Genomic DNA, 19,203 nt, shown 5'->3' on the forward strand with positions numbered 1-19,203 from the left:
GATAAGAGCAAAACATACAGACGTAAATGTGAGCCAAGTTGAGAGTCCAAAACCAGGTCATCAAACACAATCAGGCAAACCCGGTAAACAGGCAGAATAAATACAAATACATGCTAATACATGTTCCACACATAAGCAAATATTAACAGACTGAAAAACAAGTATCTCCATTTTTGTGGATTTTTACTTTACTACATAATTTAAACAGATAAATTGTTCCATACACTGTGCCGAAATTTTTGATGAACAGACCAATAGAAATATAAAAAAAAAAAAGATCTGCAAAAAAAATATTTTGAAAGTCTAGAAGAAAAATCCATTGAAAGTTTAGAAGGTTTTTTCTCTGTGCTGTAAAGTGGCTGTTTTGGAGATACTTGGTTTTCATTGGACAGGGACGATAAAGTGTATACATACACAAATCCTAGTGAGGCTAAATGGCTAAAAGCTATCTGTAATCTAGAGGTTACATGGAAATGAGGGAACTGTCTCAAATAGGGTTCCATAACGTAAAAAAAAATATTTGTATCCATTTTATACATCTAAAAAATCTCCAGGTCCAGGTGAAAGGACCGTAAAACTGATGCTGTGATTGCTGGGTTGTAAGGGGTCATTATAATATTGCTACAGATGTTTTATGAAGGTTTTGCTGAAGGTGTTGAACGCGCCGTCTGCTCTTAAACATGAGTTTGCATGTCAGTGTGAAGCTCCTGACGCACTGAACACTGTTATTATCACTCAGGGCCGCCTGATTCTGAACAGCTGCAGAGCTCTGAGCACCATTATACTCCCTGCAGGAAGCTTAGTCTCAGTTTCTCTCACTCATTCTCTCTCACTGCCTGTTTTACAGTTTTACTGTAAATTACTACAGCACAGGTGGAGCGTGGTAGGGATGTTCTGATCAGTTCTGAATTCAGTGAGATTGATATGAGGCTTATTTTAGTGCAAGTGGTAATCAAACTGTATTAGACAAAAATAGTCAAAAACAAAAGAAATGGTTCAAATCTCAGGTTCCTCAGAATTTGCCTGATATATATGGAGAAAATAACATATTGGGCCCTGGGCCCATTTACACATTTACACCCTGAGCAAGGAGTGTTGGATTGTTCATTGCTATCTTATACCCCACAAACAGTCTATTTTCATGTGTTCTGCGTGCATTGTTTAAACATGGATGGAGTTTTCAATGAGCATGGTAATCTAGAGATGTGTTTTGACGTATTGCTAACTTGGCAATGGAAAACACAGGTGTGCCACTGTCTGATTAAAACCCTCTCAGTACACCCCTGCTTGTTACACACAAACAAGAATGTGCAGCAGTGCACAAACCCAAGTTTTACCTCCACAATAAACAATATACAAAATAAAATAACATTGCTGAGACATGCGGAAGCACTATGCAATTAAGATGGCTATGCGCCAAAATCAGAGTGCACGTGGCTCTTAAAAGGAATGGCAATTGACATTATTTAAGTGACAAGTGATTAATTAGGAGAATTAGCACATACCTTACCGCGCAATGTATACTTTTCTCGTTGTTACGATAGCAAAGACACACTGACGCCCTAAATCTAGCTGCACAGTGCTGGAAGTACCTATGGATCACTTAAATAGGGCACATTGTGTTCCCTTATCTCATTTATAGTTGTTACAGGTGGATGGGACATTCCATTTCCAAAGTTGTGCAGCCATTTAACATTCCTTGAAATACATGTGTACCAGGAATATATAATAGAAAAAGACATTACCACCTACAGTACAAGCAGTGCAGTAGGTCAATGATCATGATTGATTGGTGGCTCACAACCACATGTAATGCAGGATACCCACAGGATATCCCACAGTTCAGTGCAGCGTTCTTTAACTTCTGAGGGCCAAAAGTAATGGGACATGATTTTAGTTTGCATGCCAGTGTATATTTGCTACATTACACACCCCTAACACTCCTAAAAAGCACACTTGCATTCAGTTTCACATATAGTGCACGTGGCTAGTGAGGGATAGGTGGTTTGACACAAGATTAGAGCATTAAAATATACAGTACCAGTCAAAAGTTTGGACACACATTCTCATTCAGTGTTTTTCTTTATGTCTGTAATTATTTTGTACATGGTAGATAAATATTAAAGACATCAAAACAATTAAGGGAGGCATATGAAATGACATAGGTAAACAGTGTTTGTTCTCCACAATCACCTGACCTAAACCAGATAAACTGAGATAGTGATTTGGATGAGCTGGAGCTTCACAGTGTGAAGAAAAAGCAGCAACTATTGTTCAGCACCTCCAGGCACATGAGTGTGATCATTACAAAAACCAAAAAGCATTTTGTGTTTTGTGTTACTGTGTGTGCATGCTTGTGTAAGTGTGTGTGTGTGTGCGTGTGTGTGTGTGAGAGTGTTTAAATATAATATGCCCCTGTGCCGAATGTTCTGCTTATTTTCTGTTTCTGTGGCTGTAATTAATAGCACTGGGCCTGTGTGTGTTCCCAGATGTGTGTGCTGACGAATGGCCTTGTGGGAACGTCGATGACTCAGCACAATCTCAGGACAGGGAGGGCGGGGCAGACTGCGAAAGTGACATCACGTTCGGGGAAATGGAGCAACGGCTGGACTTGCTGCAGGAACACCTGAACAGGTGAGAGAGAAAGAGCTGATGGCTGCTTTTGCACAAAATCAGTCTGTCAGCCACTGTTGCCCCCTGCTGTTCGCACAGTGAAATGACCAAGGCCAGTGCTGTGTGAAGGTGATGTTCTTCTGCTGTGTTTGAACACAGGCTGGAGGTGCAGATGACGTCTGATATCCAGGCGATCCTGCAGCTGCTGCAGAGGCAGAGTGCGCTGGGACCCCCGGCGTACAGCACTGTAGCCTCCAGCCCGGAATACCACAAACCAGCCATCAGAGTGCAGCCGGTCACTGCTATACAGACACAGGTACTGCCTGCCTTCTCACACATCACTATACACCACCTGACAACAATACACATCAGAGATACCTGCACCAAAATAAAAAAATATCTGACCAGTGCTATTCTCATCATGAATTTACCCCTGCAGTGCTGTTTTATCCATGAGTTTACTTTAGTAGTGCTAATCTAATCATGAATTTACTGTAGAAGAAGTATTATAATCATGAATTTACCCCTGCAGCGCTACAGTGATTATGAATTTACTTTAGAAGAGCTATTCTATTTGGGAATTTACCCCTGCAATGCTATTCTAATCATGAATTTACTGTAGAAGAGCTATTCTAATCATGGATTCACCCCTGCAGTACTATTTTAATCATGACTTTACCCCTCCGGTAATATTCTAATCATGACCTTACCCCTGCAGTGCAATTCTAATCATAAATTTACTTTAGAAGAGCTATTTTAATCATACATTTACTTAAAAAGAACTATTCTAATCAATTTACCCCTGCAATACACTTCTAATCATGAAATTACTTTAGAAGAGCTATTTCCATCATAAATTTACTTTAGACGAGCTATTCTAATCATATATTTGCCCCTGCAGTACTATTTTAATCATGACTTTACCCCTGCAGTAATATTCTAATCATGACCTTACCCCTGCAGTGCAATTCTAATCATAAATTTACTTTATAAGAGCTATTTTAATCATACAATTACTTTAGAAGAACTATTCTAATCAATTTACCCCTGCAATACACTTCTAATCATGAAATTACTTTAGAAGAGCTATTTCCATCATAAGTTTACTTTAGGCGAGCTATCCAAATCGATTTACACCAATAGTACTATTCTAATCATGAGTTTAGTTCTGCAGTGCTATTCTAATCATGATTTACTTCAGAAGAGCTAGTATAATCATGAATTTACTATAGAATAGCTAATTTAATCATCAATTTACTTTAGAGGAGCTATTGTCACCCATTTACGACCTGAAGTACTATTCTAACCATGAATTTACCCCTGCAGTGCTATTCTAAGAATACATTTAGTAGTAGTAGTGCTATTCTAATTGTTCTAATTATAACCGGTTCTTAGCAATGCTATTCCAATCATAGATATTTCTCACTAATGGTATACTTATCATAAATATATCTAAATAATGCTATTCTGATAATAAATAAACCACAGAATTGCTTTTTTTAATCATAAACGACTGCAATAGTGCTATTCAAGTCACATGTGAGTAAAAACTGTCTGTAAATTCTGTGTTTTTGAGTATATTGTTTTGTTCAGGTTTTTGTTTATGATAACTAAAACTAGCAAAATGTAGCAAATGAGCAAAACCAAGAAACCTACCAGACCACTTTGATTTTACAACTAAGGAATAGTACTACTTTCAATTTAAAAGAAAAAAATACGACTGCTGGTTTAAAACAAATAAGTCATTGTTTGGTATAAATTATTAAGGCTTTTGACATTTTTGGCTGAATATTTTTGGTTGCCAAATATTCTTTGTTTTCAGTTATTCAATGCATTGCTACCAAAGATAATTTTAGTCTAAATCCAGGTACATGAAAGTAAAAAATGTGTCTCTTTGATCTTTGCAGAGTTCTGATTTAGAAAAGCCTGACGACAAATCCAAAGACTCCACGCTCACTTCTGCCATGGACACGAGCTCTGATGTAAGTATGGTGGCCCCATTGGTGCGGGACTCGGAGTGGAAGGAGGAGCTCGGACTCGGGAAGCAGGGGGAAGACGAGCCCTCTGATTCGCCGCACCGAAGAGCTCTCCAGCTGTCAATCAGACAGGCTTCCCTCCCCGACTCGTCTCCTAGCAACGACGGAACACTGGGGCTCCGCAGGCCTCGCTCTGATCCTGGACTTCCCGGGAAGTAGCTTTCATCATGTCAATAAGCAGGATTATAATGCATTATAACACAGATATTAATTTAATAAGATCATAGGTTATAGGCCTGTCACAATAATTACATTATTGACTTATCATACAGTGTAGAGACATCACCTCAATAACTTCTGCTCATTGTGTTTCATTAATGAGAAGAGCCAATAAACAAATGAATAAGTTGGATTACCAACTTTTTAGCTTTTTAAAAGCAGTAGCATCTATTTGAAATATTTCAGACACTGAAATTGAAATATATTTCAATGCCATTCTCTGAAACATTTTTAATAGGTAAAAGTTTATTTCTGTATAAAAAATAATGTAATCCTGCATCATTATAGCTTTTTTTTAGTATTACAATAATAATAATAATAATAATAATACAATTATAAAATGTAGTTCAAAATGATATTCATGCCCAGACAGGTTAACAAAACATCAACAAATTAAACCAACAAGCAAAAGAAGCTTATATGTAACTTAAAAGGCAAAATTAGCAAAATGAATAAAGTACAGACTAAAATTAAAATCATTAAAACAAACAAAACAATAAAGAAAAAAGAATAGCAATTAAATGTAATAAAATGCAAATAGCAAAAAAAGGTTAGCTAAAAGATAATAATATTTATAAAAGAATACAGATTAATTTGAAAACCATTTAACAGAAGTATAAAATGCCGAGTGGTCGAGCGATCCACTATGATTGGGAGATCACTGGTTCGAATCCTGTTCATGCAGCTTTCCGTCTGCTGCTGGAGCCCCGAGAGAGCACAATTGGTGCCCTTGCTCTCACTCCAAAGAGTGATGTGGATCAGCATTAGGCGTCTGTGAGCTGATGTATCAGAACCAAGTCGCTGCGCTTTCCTCCGAGTGCGCTGTGATGCTACTCGGAAATGCTGCATCAGCATTAATGCTAAACTGGTTTGATATGGTCATGTTTTTAGTATTGTTATAAAATCACAATTATTACTAATACAACACACTGCAGAACAAAAAAAGATTATCGTGACAGGCCTACATGGTCATGAATGAACCAAGAACTGACTACAAGATGACCTGAAGATTATTCAATCCTGATGATTCCTCAGCCGTCTATAGCCAGAGCTCTGCTCAGAGTCTTTCATTTGTTCTATTATGTTGAAGCACATCCTTGCCTTCATATGGATTGTCAGAAAGCCTGGCTCGGCTGGGAATAACAGGTTAAAGCAGGTGGATCAGATGGTTTGTAATATGTGTTATGTGTGTTAAGTAATTTCTGTTATAATGCATTATAAACATGTCTTTAAACAGGAAAGGTAAAACTTTCTATGAATGTTCTATTCATAATGCATTATTAATACATTTGCAATGCATAGTATGGCATACATAATAACTTAACCAATGTCAAAAGCCTGTATAATAACTCATAAGTACTTACAGAAACATACATAACACGTTATGAAGTATGAGCATGTGACATTATATTCATTCATGTAAACACAGGTTTAGTACGTTTTAAATTACAGCTTAGAATTAGATTACACAGCTGTCTGATTTTTAAAATGATAAAATTATGCTAACATTATAAAGCTTTTTACAAGGTAAAAATATGTAAAGGAATTTTAACAGGAAAGGATTTCCATTATACAACATAATGCCTAAAAAAGCATCATAATGGCTCTTTATTGGCTCAGTAATATAATTATATTTAAAGAATTGTTCATTTAAATAAAAAATGTACTGACCTTAAACAAAGTGAAAAAGTCACATCTTACATTTACAAAAAAAGACATACATGTACACATATGTTTTTATTATGAGGTATTATGAAATCTACCAGTACCAGTCAAAAGTTTGGACATGTCTTAAATTCAGTGTTTTTTCATTATTTTAAAATTTGCTAGCTGCACTGTAGATTAATACTTAAGTCATCCAAACTGTGTAGAAAAAAAAACATATGGAATTATTCAGTAAATTAACAAGAATGTATGTTTTATATGTTATAGATTCTTCAAAGTAGCATCTCTTGCTTAGATGACAGCTTTGCACATCTTCAGCTTTATGAGGTAGCCATACCTGGAATGGTGAAATGGTAAAGGTTTCAGGTCTCTTAATGTGTTTGAGAGCATCAGTTGTAAAGTTGTAAAGAGGTAGAGTTGGTGTAAAGTGAACAGACCAAATTGAGTAATGTTCTAATCCATATTATGGCAAGAACTACTCAACTAAGTAAAGAAAAAACAACCTATTTAAGAAATAAAGGTCAGTCAATACGAAAAAAGTTTAAGTTACAGCCGTTACAAAGACTATCAAAAGCGTTATGATGAAACTGGCACTCATCAGGATCGCCCCAGAAAAGGGGAGTTACCAGCCTCAGAAACCACAAGTTAACAGAGCCTCAGATAAGTATTGTGGTTTATTTAACACATTAATATTAATACATGATTCCTTAAGTGTTCCTTCATAGTCTGGATGACTTCAGTATTCATTTATAATGCAGATTGATGGTGTACGTCACTTTAAGTACTAATGAGTTAGTACACAAGCATACAAGCTTATGACCATCATTATAAGGTGTTATGTATGCCAAATAACGCATTAAACAATACAGAATTCGTAGAAAGGATTACCACAAGAAGAGCTACCCCAGGATCACTGGGAGTCGTCTCTGATTGAACACTGGAAACCAGCTCAGCTCAGCTCACGCTCGACTCAGGGTTTAAAGGAGTTTAAAGGTGAGGGAGGAGGTGGAGAGAGAGAGAAACTGAACTACTGTATGCAAAGAACTATATAAATATATATATAATATATATTATCTTCCAAACAATCTTAATTTCCCACGTCAGCGAACACAGATGTAAAAAAAATCAAGAATGCCGAATGTATTTCCCCAGTATGATAACAACACACGCTTCTATACTGTGTAAATATAATGAGTATAAATACAAAATACATCCTGGATGGACCACAGCCAGAAAACAGGCGCACTGGACATGCAACCGTAGCACCAGAGGAGATGCATGCTGGAAAGAATGTGTTGTTTTTTTTTTGTCGCATGTTTATATATATATATATATAAAAAAAGACTGGTCATGCTGCTGTTCAGATGACTCGGCATGATTTTCCTTTCTTGAATATCACTTTTAGTTTAAAGAAAAAGAAAAATGATATTTATATTACTATTCTCCTGGTATTCAGGAGCAGGCTTTACTTGAACTGTAACTTTTAACCTAGGAAAAAAGGACTATGGCATCATCTCAGAATATCAGATTGATCTTGTTTCTCCTTCTCTGACATCGTTATTATATCATTATTAATGTCATTATTAATCACGGGCTGTTTATGCTAAACCACCCACCACATCTGTACCCGCCTGTAGCCGGTCAACCCCCCTCGCGAGTATTGCAATATTGTGCCTCAGTATTGAGTGAATTTGGTAGGATTTTATTGCTGCATGTTGACTTTCGTTGTGTGTGTTTGAGGAACCCAGGCATATTCATTTGGTTATTTATTATTTTTATTATTTTATTTATTACCCTTTAAATTGAGGAGGCTTACTGCGGAACAACCATGGCTGTTATAAGGTGTAATAAGGTCTACTAGGATGTAATAGTCCCTACGCCACTACACATTAAAATATAAAGGTGCTTCAATGGGTTCTTTTTGCGTGATGCCAACAAAGAACCAAAGAATGTAAAAGCCCAGAATAATTCAGAATGTTTTGGGAAAGCATACTTTTTTCTGTTCATTTTATTGCAGACAGAATGAACCCAAGATTTATTTATAACTGCATTTCAGACATGCAACACATTGCAAAAAATCCCTGGGACCGCAAATAATTTTTTCTCACTTAATCACTTAAAAGACATTTGGCAAAAAGGATATTAAGCAACATTCTTTATTGAACTACATCTTAAGGTTCTCCTTGTTTCAGAATTGTACAAACATACTCTATTAGGGACAGGTCAGGACTACAGGCCAGTCCAGTTTGCTAACCCTCTTCTTTCAAAGCAATGCAGCATGTGGGTTTACAGTTTCCTCTGCTGAGAAGTGCTGGACATGTTCAGGTAGCTGCACCATTGAAATAGCAATCTGCCAGACAAAACCTGGCTCTTAAAGGGATGTGTTGATTGCTTTTTGATGTTATGCCCAAAACACACACATGATTAATTAAGAGAATTAGTTACATGCCTTTTGCTTGTTTCGAGCCACTCAGTGCATACTTTCCCCGTCGTTATGATAGCAAAGACACATTGGCATGTCCTAAACCAAGCTGCATGATGCGTAGCTATAGTCTACTTGAATAGAGCCCTCTTTCATGTCTTGTATGAATACTGTTTTTGTACCAAAACCACAGTTTTTACCATATTACTAGCCCTAAATTGCCTGCCTGTAATGCAGGAATGGATGCATATAAAAAAACTGAAGTGGAACAGATAAGACATGAAATATCTTAAGTAAATGTAAGAAAAAACTTATTTTTTTCTATTTTTTGAGTGGGTTGTGTTTTAAAGTTTAAATATGTGGATTTTAAGTATCTTTACTGATAAATATAAAATATCTCTTCACACATTCATCTTTGCCCAAAATCCATATGTCTTGAATGAATACTGTTCTTGCACCAAAATCCTTTTTTACCATATTACTAGCCCTAAATTGCCCTGTCCCAATTTTTTGTGGAATGTGAATGCAAGTCTGAAAAGTAGGGATGGATTTATTAATGTAAGGAATTTTTTGTATGTGTTGTATGTGTTAAAGTTTTAAATATATGGATTTTTTCTCAATCAACTTGATAAAAATAGTCTTTTAAACGTTTGTAAGGTGGATATTTAATAGCGTGGCATCAATCAAAAGAACCCTTTTCAGCACCTTTCTAATAGAACAGTAATTTGGTTATTAAATATCAGTGAATATTCTTTTTAAACCCCCTAGTTTTTTTTCCCTCTTTTTTTTTTAAGCACCAGGGTTGTACACTGTACACTCTTTCTGTTATAGAACTGTGATGATCATGATGTCAGTTATGTTAGCTGTATTATTATATGCATATTTATTTAAAGGTACAGAAACAAGTATTTGGGTTCAGTGGGACGAGGAAGAATGGGATTATTCTTATGTAGAGTTATGTAGAGTAACTCTGCTTTCCAGGTGGGTGTTTCCCCTGGACCTGTGTAATGACCAACCTGGGATTATTTGGTTAGGCACTGGTTGGAACCAGATTCACCCCTATTAGTTTCTGTTGAGGAGAATTGATTGCCTTGGATGTCTTTATAGAACTTTATCATAGAGCTAGAATTCTAGAATCAACACTGCCGCCCTCAATATAATGGCCCGTCTCCTCATTAGCCTGTGTTTATGCATCTACAGAGTATATCCACTGTAACGGCTCAGCACACCTCCTGATTCATTACTAATTATATAACACTGATAAGTACAGCAGAATTGCATGTTTTAACCAAAGTTAGTCCCTTTATTTGTATCTCATTAGTTGACGTGCTTCAGAAGCGAAAATGTACCACAATGAATGAATGTCTTCCGGGGGGCGGGGTCTTCAGGTCTTCAGTGTATTCTCATGTGCATGTTTATCCAGGGACCACCCACTATAGAAAGGTTGAAGAAGAAAAAAAACAAGAAGAAGAAGAAGAAGGTTGCTGAGGTAGTTTAGATTACTGTTGTTGCAAGAAATACCAGAAGCTCTCAGTATATCTTATACAGCTTTCTAGGAGAAGAGCACGTGAGCTTCCCAGCGATATTTTAACAGATAAGAAGAAGATTTAGCTTCTATAAATAAAGGCTTTAAGGATTTTTTTTTTACCTAGAGTTCAAAAAGTGGAAACAGTGTGCATTTAAAAAGGTACTACATAAACGCAAACATGGGAAATCTCACTTTAGAAGCTTAACTTTACCCCTGCACTAAGCATAACGCAGACTGTTTCCTTTACCATCATTTTCTGCATTTTGTAACGGCAATGTGTGTTGCATGTGTTGGTGAATATACAGTCCATGCAGCATATTATGACCACCTCTTTCCAATACTTTCAGCTCAACTGAGCCTATAAGACATTTTGTAGTTCTAGTATGATAACAGACTGTAGTTGTTGTAGTTGTATCTGTTTTACTGCATACTTTATTTATTATACTCCTTTTTATCCTGCTCTTTAATGACCAGGACCCTGCAAGACCACCACAGAGCATATATTACTTGGGCGGTGGACCACAGCAGTGCTGCTGGAGTTTTTAAACAATTCAGTGTTATTGTTAAACTGAGAATAGTCCACCAACCAGAAATATCCAGCAATAAGTGTCCTATGGGCAGCATTCTGTGGTCACTGATTAAGGACGTTCTAGATAATTACTATATTCATAACACAAAGAATGTGCAGCAAACAGATTCAGAGCTACTGCCTCTGACTTTACATCTATACAACCCTGTGTTCACGCTAGAATGCGACGAGTCGCTCGTGTCGCCCCGTGTTTGGGGCTTGTGGGCGTGTCATGGTCCAGCATTTGACAAGAAAAAAATGCACAAAAAAAGTTTTTTGCTTCAACGGCCCTGAAAAAAAAAACATCATTTATTAAATGTGTGTTTGTACTTAGTATGTATTTGATACCTAAATTAAGATATAACTAAAATGGTTAAAATAAAATTGATGTTAATAAGACATGGTGAATGTTCTTTTTTTATATAACATTCACCATTAAGTCATTTTAGTCCTGTTTGAAAAATATACATTTTGAAAGGAAATTAGGGCATAAATATGAGAAATAAATATAAGGAATCACTTGGCCACTTTATTCTGCAGCTGTGACTCCCGAGCGTGATAGACTTTCTTTAGTTTCTGTGATTTACCTGCGCTGGAAATGTAGCTATTTCCATGTTTTCCCAAGCGTATCCATGTTTTCTCTACAATGGTAGGAACGAAATGCGAAAGGAACCAAAAGTTCAGAGAGCAGAATCCTGAGGACTTCGGACTGCCTTGTAAATGATAGGTCCACAGAAATGCTAGTAGCCAATCGGATTAGAATGTCGCTTCACAGTGTCATAATTAATTTGTGTAAAACTGAGAAAATTTTAAATCCGTGTCGCTTGGCGCTTCTTGCGACAACAAATTGCGCCCTGCTATAGGAAATGTGAGTGTTTAAAAACTCCAGCAGCACTGCTGTGTCAAAACCACTCACTGTAGCAGCACAACACACCAACACCATGTCAATCAGTGTAACTGCAGTGCTGAGAATGACCTATGGTGGTCTCTCCTGTAGGGTCCTGACTATTAAAGAACAGAGTGAAGGGTGGATAATAAAATATGCAGGGAAACAGATACAGAACTGCAAAGTTTCCTATATGAATGTAGGAACAAAAAGGTGGTGATAATATTATGTTTGGACTTTGTATATCTGGGCGTATTTGAATTCGAGTTCCACATGGTTCATCTCCATCTTTTAATAAGCTACCAGTAAAGAAGACGCAGTATGTTGTTTATGAGGCCTGAGCCCGCATGTGTCAATCATCTCGAAAGCATAGGATCAGGACGTTCTAGTCAAAAACTGATCCCGGATCCACATTTCGAGCAGTTTGTTTTGATGCATGCGGCCTCAGAACTGAGCTCAGTGCCAGTTGTTGAATGTGACACAGCAAGAGTGTGATACTATACAATTTGCAACCTTTTGCACAAGCACTGCAAAACTTTCTGTACAGTGTCACTTTTTAAATCTAGTGCTGTTCACAAATAAAAATTGTTTTTAATGCATTTTTTAAATGTTTGCCACTGTATTTTATACAACGCAACACACACCACATCAGATTAGAATGTTTCCTTCTCTCGTATATAAGCAGTATATTGCTGTGTATTATATAAATATATGTATATGAAACTGTATATTGTGAATACTAACAGAGTTGATAATAAAAAAAATAAGACACAGTTATGTAGATGAATAAAACAACCGAATGCCTATGTCAGTGTGCTATGTCATGGTGTTGAAACATTAATAAAAGTGCACACACACACATACACACACACACACACACACACACAGAAAATAAAGAACTTTAAAATAAGACTTTAAAATAATTTATAAATAGTTTAAAGATTAGATTATTGCTTATTATTGATTAGGTTGTATATGCCTTACAAACCATTGATAAGCAGTTAAAACACATCAATTAAAAAAGCAACAGTGGCAACTTAGTCATTTAATTTATGGTAAATAGTTAAACATACTTAGAAATATATTAATATGGCAGGTTTAATGCTGATTGATGGAAATCAGTATCTAGAAAATCTGAGGTTTGACAGTATAAATGAGTGTGGAATCATTATTTTGCTAATTTTCAGCTCACTGTTGCTATTTCTATTTATGTGTTATATATTAATGAACTGCTTATTAATGGGTTTTAAAGTATTTACTACCTAATTAATTACCATTAATAAACTAATTTATAAACCATTCATAAACCCTTTTATAAAGGTAGTCTTATTTTAAAATGTTACCAAAAAAAGCTTTAGGCCCCTGAAAAAAAGGATCTGGGTGGTAAGTATTTACACTGTTAGGCCTGTTATAATAACGTTAATAGTTTGGATGACATATTATCCCAGATATAATTGAGAAATGTCTTTATATTTTGTTACACAGGGAGATCCTGCTGGGTCTGGTGGAATCATTGCATTTATGTGCTTTTAATTCAACATAAACTTTTTTTTTCTTAAAATACTTAATTCATGATGTTTACTTCATCAGTAATATAAACAACGCACAGTATTTTTCTCACTATAAGGCACAATATCAATAAACGTGTATTTTCTGGTCTATTTTCATTCATAAAATGCACTGGATTATAAGGAGCATTAAACAATACTAGTAAAGAGCAGGGCTGTCGCCATGTTTTCCTTCTAATTCAGCAGGTCTCCCACCCAGTGTAAAAAAATAAATAAATAAAGCTAAGCTAAATTAGGTAAACAAAACAAAAAAAAAAGTCAAACAAATGCTGGATGTTAATCTACACAGATTTCTCTCCTAAAAACTGTTTATTTGGGTGAGTAAAGCGTTCTGTTTATTAACAGTAAGTTTAGATATCCAGATTTGCACTAATGCTGCGCTAGCGACAGCGCTACACTGAGGAACCCTGAGTGTTCTGGTAAGCCAGAACGATATTAGCTAGCAGTTCATCCCACGTAGCTTGTTTTAAACACAGTAAACATGCAGACTACAGTCCAATATACTCACCTCTGAATAGTGAAAGAGTTAGCACTTAGTGCGGTTAGCAGCTAATGCTAATACTGCTTCATCAGTGCTAGCCGGGCTTAGCAACAGGCTACAGGCCCATAACTGCTCCTTATAACCTGACTGATAAAATTCATACATAAGGAGCACTGCATTATAAGGCACACTGATGATTTTTATGAAAATTAAAAGAATTTATGTGTGCCTTATAAAATACGATATATTAAATTTGTTACCTTTGTTAAATCACATTTATGAATAGAAATGCCAATCATTTAAAATAATCAGCAAATGCATTATTTATTTAAATTTTATTAGAAATTTAACCTACTCAGGTAACTGTGTGCTATCTTCTCATCTTCAAACTCAGTGTCAGTGAATTAAAAATGTTTTCTGATTTATGTTCCTAACAGAAAATGAGCTACAGCCAATAAAACCTCAGTTTGATAAAAAATCATTTTTGCATCGTTTTTATTGAGCTAAAAACTGAAAAGTGGTCCCACAGACCCGAAGCCCTTATAAAGAATAAACATAAATATTGTTAAGTAATAATTATTAAGTAATTTTATGCCACCTATATTTTTTTAGTATAATAGTATAATAATGTAACTGAAGCATTTTGAAGAGCAGAACGTTTTATTAAGAATTGATTTATTAAGAATATTCAGACATTGGATTTTTTTTTTTTTTTTTTTTTTTTTTTACAAATCCTAAATCATAGCGTTTCTTTTTTTTTAGACCACATGTTATTAAACTGAAACTTAACTGTATTACCAATAAGTCATTTTAAGGGAACACAGGCTGTAAACACCATTTTACACAGTTGGCTAGAGGTTGTAGTAAGCCTACTGAGATATCTCAGAAAGCTTCAGAAAGTGGAAAACAACAGGAGCAAATTAAAGTAAAATATTGGTGCATCTAAAAAATTTAGAAAATAATTAAAAAGTTACTTTATTACAGTAATTCAGTTCAAAAGGTAAAACTTATATATTATATAGATGCATTACACACAGAGTGATATATTTAGGTGTTTATTTATTTTGTTGTTGATGGTTATGGCTTACAGCCAATGAAAAGGCAAAAATCACTGTCTCAGAAAATTAGAATATTATATAAGACCAGTTGGTACTTTTGGCAGTGTGCCAAGTCCTGCTGGAAAATGAAATCCTCATCTCCATAAAAGCTGGATGGTTTGGAGTGCTATGTCATCTGCTGGTGTTGGTCCACTGTGTTTTATCAAGTCCAATGTGCAGTGTTTTCCCAGAAAATCTTAAAGCACTTCATGCTTCCCTCGGCTGACAACTTTTATGGAGAGGCAGATTTCATTTTCCAGCAGGACTTGGCACACTGCCCACACTGCCAAAAGTTAATTTTCATTAATAAACACTTAAAATACATTACTCTGTCTGTAATACATCTCTTTAGCATATAGAGTTTCAAATTTAGAACTGATTTAATGAAATAAAGTAACTTTTTAATGAAATTCTATTTTTTTGAGATGCACCTGTAAACACTAAACTCTAAATTCATTCATCTATTATAGCTATTAATCCTAAACTATTGTGAATGACTTGGTAGATAGTTAGTTAAGCATGTCTTAAGGAGTGCATAGTGTTTGATTTTAGGGCCTATAAAAGATGGTTAATATAGTACTGTAGATACAAATACAAATACAAACAAATATACATAGATACAGGTTCTAACATGTTAAGCACTAAACAAAGTATAAATGCAATAAATGAAACTGCATGGTATACCATTTTATTATTTTATGCCACCAGTGGTACACTTCACAATTTGAAAACCACTGTCTCAAATAAATAAAACACTTTGGTTTTATACAGTCAATTCATTCACTTTAATGGGCTCTTTACACTTTCACTCTTTTATCTTACCATAATAGGTCATTCTCACAGTGCACAGTCATGTAATAAGCATCTCGATCTTCATCCTATCTTTCTTAATCACCTTAAACACTAAGCAGCAGTGCCACTCCAGCGAGCACCCATTTAGCTGGCCTCTCTCTGGTTTTCAGATTAAAAGTCCAGACGTGTGTGTTCGCTCTGAGTTTTGTCTTGTATACGGGACACTCGTAAATGTTGCGTGTCTCCTGGCGGTCGTTGGGAACCGCTCGCACTGCGATCACAGGCATGCTGGGAGTTAACTCCTTCAGTCGAGCCTCTGTGATTGTTCCGTTCTGGATATCCCAGCGTGCACCTGAAGTCAGAACGAAAGGCATTTATTATTCACAATGTTGTATCAATTATGATGTTTAGAGAGTACATATTTAAAGTGAAGAAAGTCTTTTCTAAAGCTTTTGGACTCCAGCAGACCACAGTGAGAGCTTTTATTCACAAATGGAGAAAACATGACTGAAATTATTCCAAAAGGGCATGGACAACTCATCTAGGAGGTCAAAAAAGAACCCAGAACAACATTTAAAGTAACTGCAGGTCTCACTTGCCTCATTTAAGGTCAGTGTTAAAGATCAATAATAAAAAAGAGCCTGGGTGAAAATGGTCTCCATGGGAGAGTTTCAAGGAAAAACAAAAAGAACACAAAGGCCCATCTCACATTTGCTAAAAAAAATACAAATAAAAATCTTGATGATCCCCAGGAGTTTGGGTAAATATTCTTTGGACTGACATGACAAAAGTGGAACGTTTTGGAAGGTGTGTGTTCTGTTACATCTGGCATAATACTTATACATTATTTAAAAAAAAGAACATCATACTGAATGTAAAACGTGTGTCATGGTCTGGGGCTGCTTTGCTGCTTCAGAACCTGAAAACTTGCTGTAATTGATGAAACCAGGAATTCTGTTGTTTACCAGACAATCCTGAAGGAGAATATCCAGCCATCTGTTTGTGAGCTCAAGCTCAGGTGTACTTGGGTTCTGCAGCAGGACAATGATCCAAAGCACACAAACAAGCCCACCTCTGAGTGGCTTAAAAAAACTAAATGAAGGCTTTGGAGTGGTCTAGTCAAAGTCTGATTGAGATGCTGTGGATGATCTTAAACAGGCTGTTTATGTGGGAAAACCCTCTAATGTGTCTGAATTGAAACAATTCTGTAAAGAAGAGTGGAACAAAATTCTTCCACAGAGATGTGAAAGACTCATTGCCAGTTATCAGTAAAGCTTAAATGCAATTGTTGCCACCAAGGGTGAGACCAAGTTATTAGGTATAGGGGGCAAACACCTTTATTTTTATATTTATTCAGGTTATCTTTGTCTCGTATTACAATTTGTTTGATGATTGAAAAAATATAAATAGAGGCAAATACTTTTCATGCCACTATAGTTAAGTTTTACGTACCCTCCATATATAGACCGTACACGTAAGCTCCATCTCTGGCTGGCTGGTTAAACTCCTCCTTAAACTTCTTGGTCACGTCCACCGTCAGAGTCATCTTATCCAGTGGCCACTCGTTCTTACGTGCCAAGCTCTGCATTACAGCTAAAACACAGGAATGACATGAGTGTGAGTGTGTATATTGCTGTTTAAATAACACAGCACACATCTGCTGTAGGAGAGGTTTGCATATTATTCATGAACCTCAAACACGGTTTTATCAAAAGAAATCATTAATAAAATGAATAATCTGAAATTAATAATCTAAACTAATGAGATGGACAATATGTGTAGAAACAAGGATGTGGTCATAATATTCTGACTGAACTGTGTTTGTATGTGTGTGTAAAAGTTACCTGTGAGGAAGGACTGAGGGTTGAAGAGTCCTGAGAGCCAGATGACACTGGGCAGAGACAGATCCTGAGTCCAGCTGTCCAGCTCTCTACAGCGCAGCAGAACATCATTGTACCTCCACAAACAGAGCACAGACATTAGTACAAACACAAGCTGTGCTGTTAAGCAATGCATCATGTGTAAAACACTGTCTATAAGTGTTATTTTTGCAGGACATAAAATAAAACCACTGTTTAGGTCATTTTATTTCTCATTTTATTTATTTTTATCAATCTTTCCAATTTGAAAAAGAAATAATTGTATTTTTCACACTATAAGGAGCACTCAAAATCCTTTAATTTTCCCAGAAATCATCAGTGCGTCTTATAATCCGGTGCAACTTATGTATGAATTCTACCAGTCAGGTATTAAGAAGTAGTAAAGCCACTCCGCTGAAGTGTAGCATCATACAGTTTCAGTTTAGTTTTCCAGCAGCAATAGCATTAGCTGCTAACCGTGCTAAGCGCTAGGTCTGAGGCGAGTATTATTAGCCTGTACCCTGCTGCTAACCACAGCTAGCACTGCTGGAGTAGCATTAGCCGCTAACCACAGCGCTAGCTCTTTTGCTGTTCAAAAGTAAGTATATCAGACTACTATAGTCTGTGTGTTTACCGAGTTAAAACAAGCTACATGGGACAAACCAATAGCTAATAATGCCCTGGTTTACCAGAACATGCAGGGTTCCTCAGTGTAGCACTTAAGTGGAATTATCCGATAACTGCTAGCCATTAGCTGCTAACGCTAATGCTCCAGCTTTATTGGAAATCTGTAAGTCTAAGCTTACTGTAAATACAGAAACAGAAAACAGAAGCGATTTACCCACCCAAAGAAACAGTTTTCAGGAGAGAAATCTGTGTAGATTAACATCCAGTGCTCGTTTGACTTGTCAAATAAAGATTTTTTTTTTTTTAACTTAGCTTAGCTCTACAGGTGCTGAATTTATAAGGAAAAATGGCGACACCCCTGTTCCTAATACTAGTTACTAGTGTTGCATAAAATGAGCAAAAAAACACCCTGCACAAAGAGTGTTGTAATGTAATGTAATGTAAAATAGCAAAGGTGCTAGTGAATACATCTACACCAATGTGTGTGGTGGAGGAAACCACAGGTGACCACCTGACTGATTAAAACCCTGACAACAGTCCAGTCCACCATCAGTTCTTCATACCCATCTTTACCACGCAGGTGTGCCACCCACTTGTACACCCCAACTCAATACGCACACACACAAGAACTTTTTAATCAACAATAAACAGAAAGAAAAAGAAATTAACATTACGGTTCCTGTAAATGAGCTGCTTGGACACCTTCACAGCATAAGCAAGCAAGTCAGATTTCTCTGCTGAGAATTGCAGAAGAGCTGCGCCATTAAAATACCAATCTGCCAAAATAAAAGCACACCTGGCTCTTAAAGGGAATGGCAAGTGAAATGCTGATTGGTTTATTT

General features: G+C 36.2%; 2 protein-coding genes across 6 annotated transcripts in view; one reads left to right on the top strand and one right to left on the bottom strand.

The window, feature by feature from the left end:
* The window catches only part of kcnh7 (potassium channel, voltage gated eag related subfamily H, member 7), a 130,362-nt gene extending 117,619 nt beyond the window's left edge, over positions 1 to 12,743 (top strand). For 4 of the 5 annotated variants that reach the window (XM_049479145.1, XM_049479146.1, XM_049479148.1 and 1 more), the window contains 3 exons: positions 2,490 to 2,634; positions 2,773 to 2,929; positions 4,521 to 12,743. In XM_049479145.1, the coding sequence (XP_049335102.1) occupies positions 2,490 to 2,634; positions 2,773 to 2,929; positions 4,521 to 4,808 (590 nt within the window). In that variant the 3' untranslated portion in view covers positions 4,809 to 12,743. The remainder of the gene's footprint in view (positions 1 to 2,489; positions 2,635 to 2,772; positions 2,930 to 4,520) is intronic. The other variant, XM_049479147.1, reaches the window with a different exon arrangement.
* Positions 12,744 to 15,749: 3,006 nt separating this feature from the next.
* dnah9l (dynein, axonemal, heavy polypeptide 9 like) overlaps positions 15,750 to 19,203 on the bottom strand; it is a 132,024-nt gene continuing 128,570 nt past the window's right edge. Inside the window, exons 82-84 of the mRNA XM_049479653.1 lie at positions 17,720 to 17,832; positions 17,328 to 17,468; positions 15,750 to 16,227 (exon numbers count right to left, since the gene is read on the bottom strand). Of these exons, the coding sequence (XP_049335610.1) occupies positions 15,980 to 16,227; positions 17,328 to 17,468; positions 17,720 to 17,832 (502 nt within the window). The 3' untranslated portion in view covers positions 15,750 to 15,979. The remainder of the gene's footprint in view (positions 16,228 to 17,327; positions 17,469 to 17,719; positions 17,833 to 19,203) is intronic.

Source organism: Astyanax mexicanus, chromosome 5 (genome assembly GCF_023375975.1).
Source record: "Astyanax mexicanus isolate ESR-SI-001 chromosome 5, AstMex3_surface, whole genome shotgun sequence".
Classification (NCBI taxonomy): Eukaryota; Metazoa; Chordata; class Actinopteri; order Characiformes; family Acestrorhamphidae; genus Astyanax; species Astyanax mexicanus.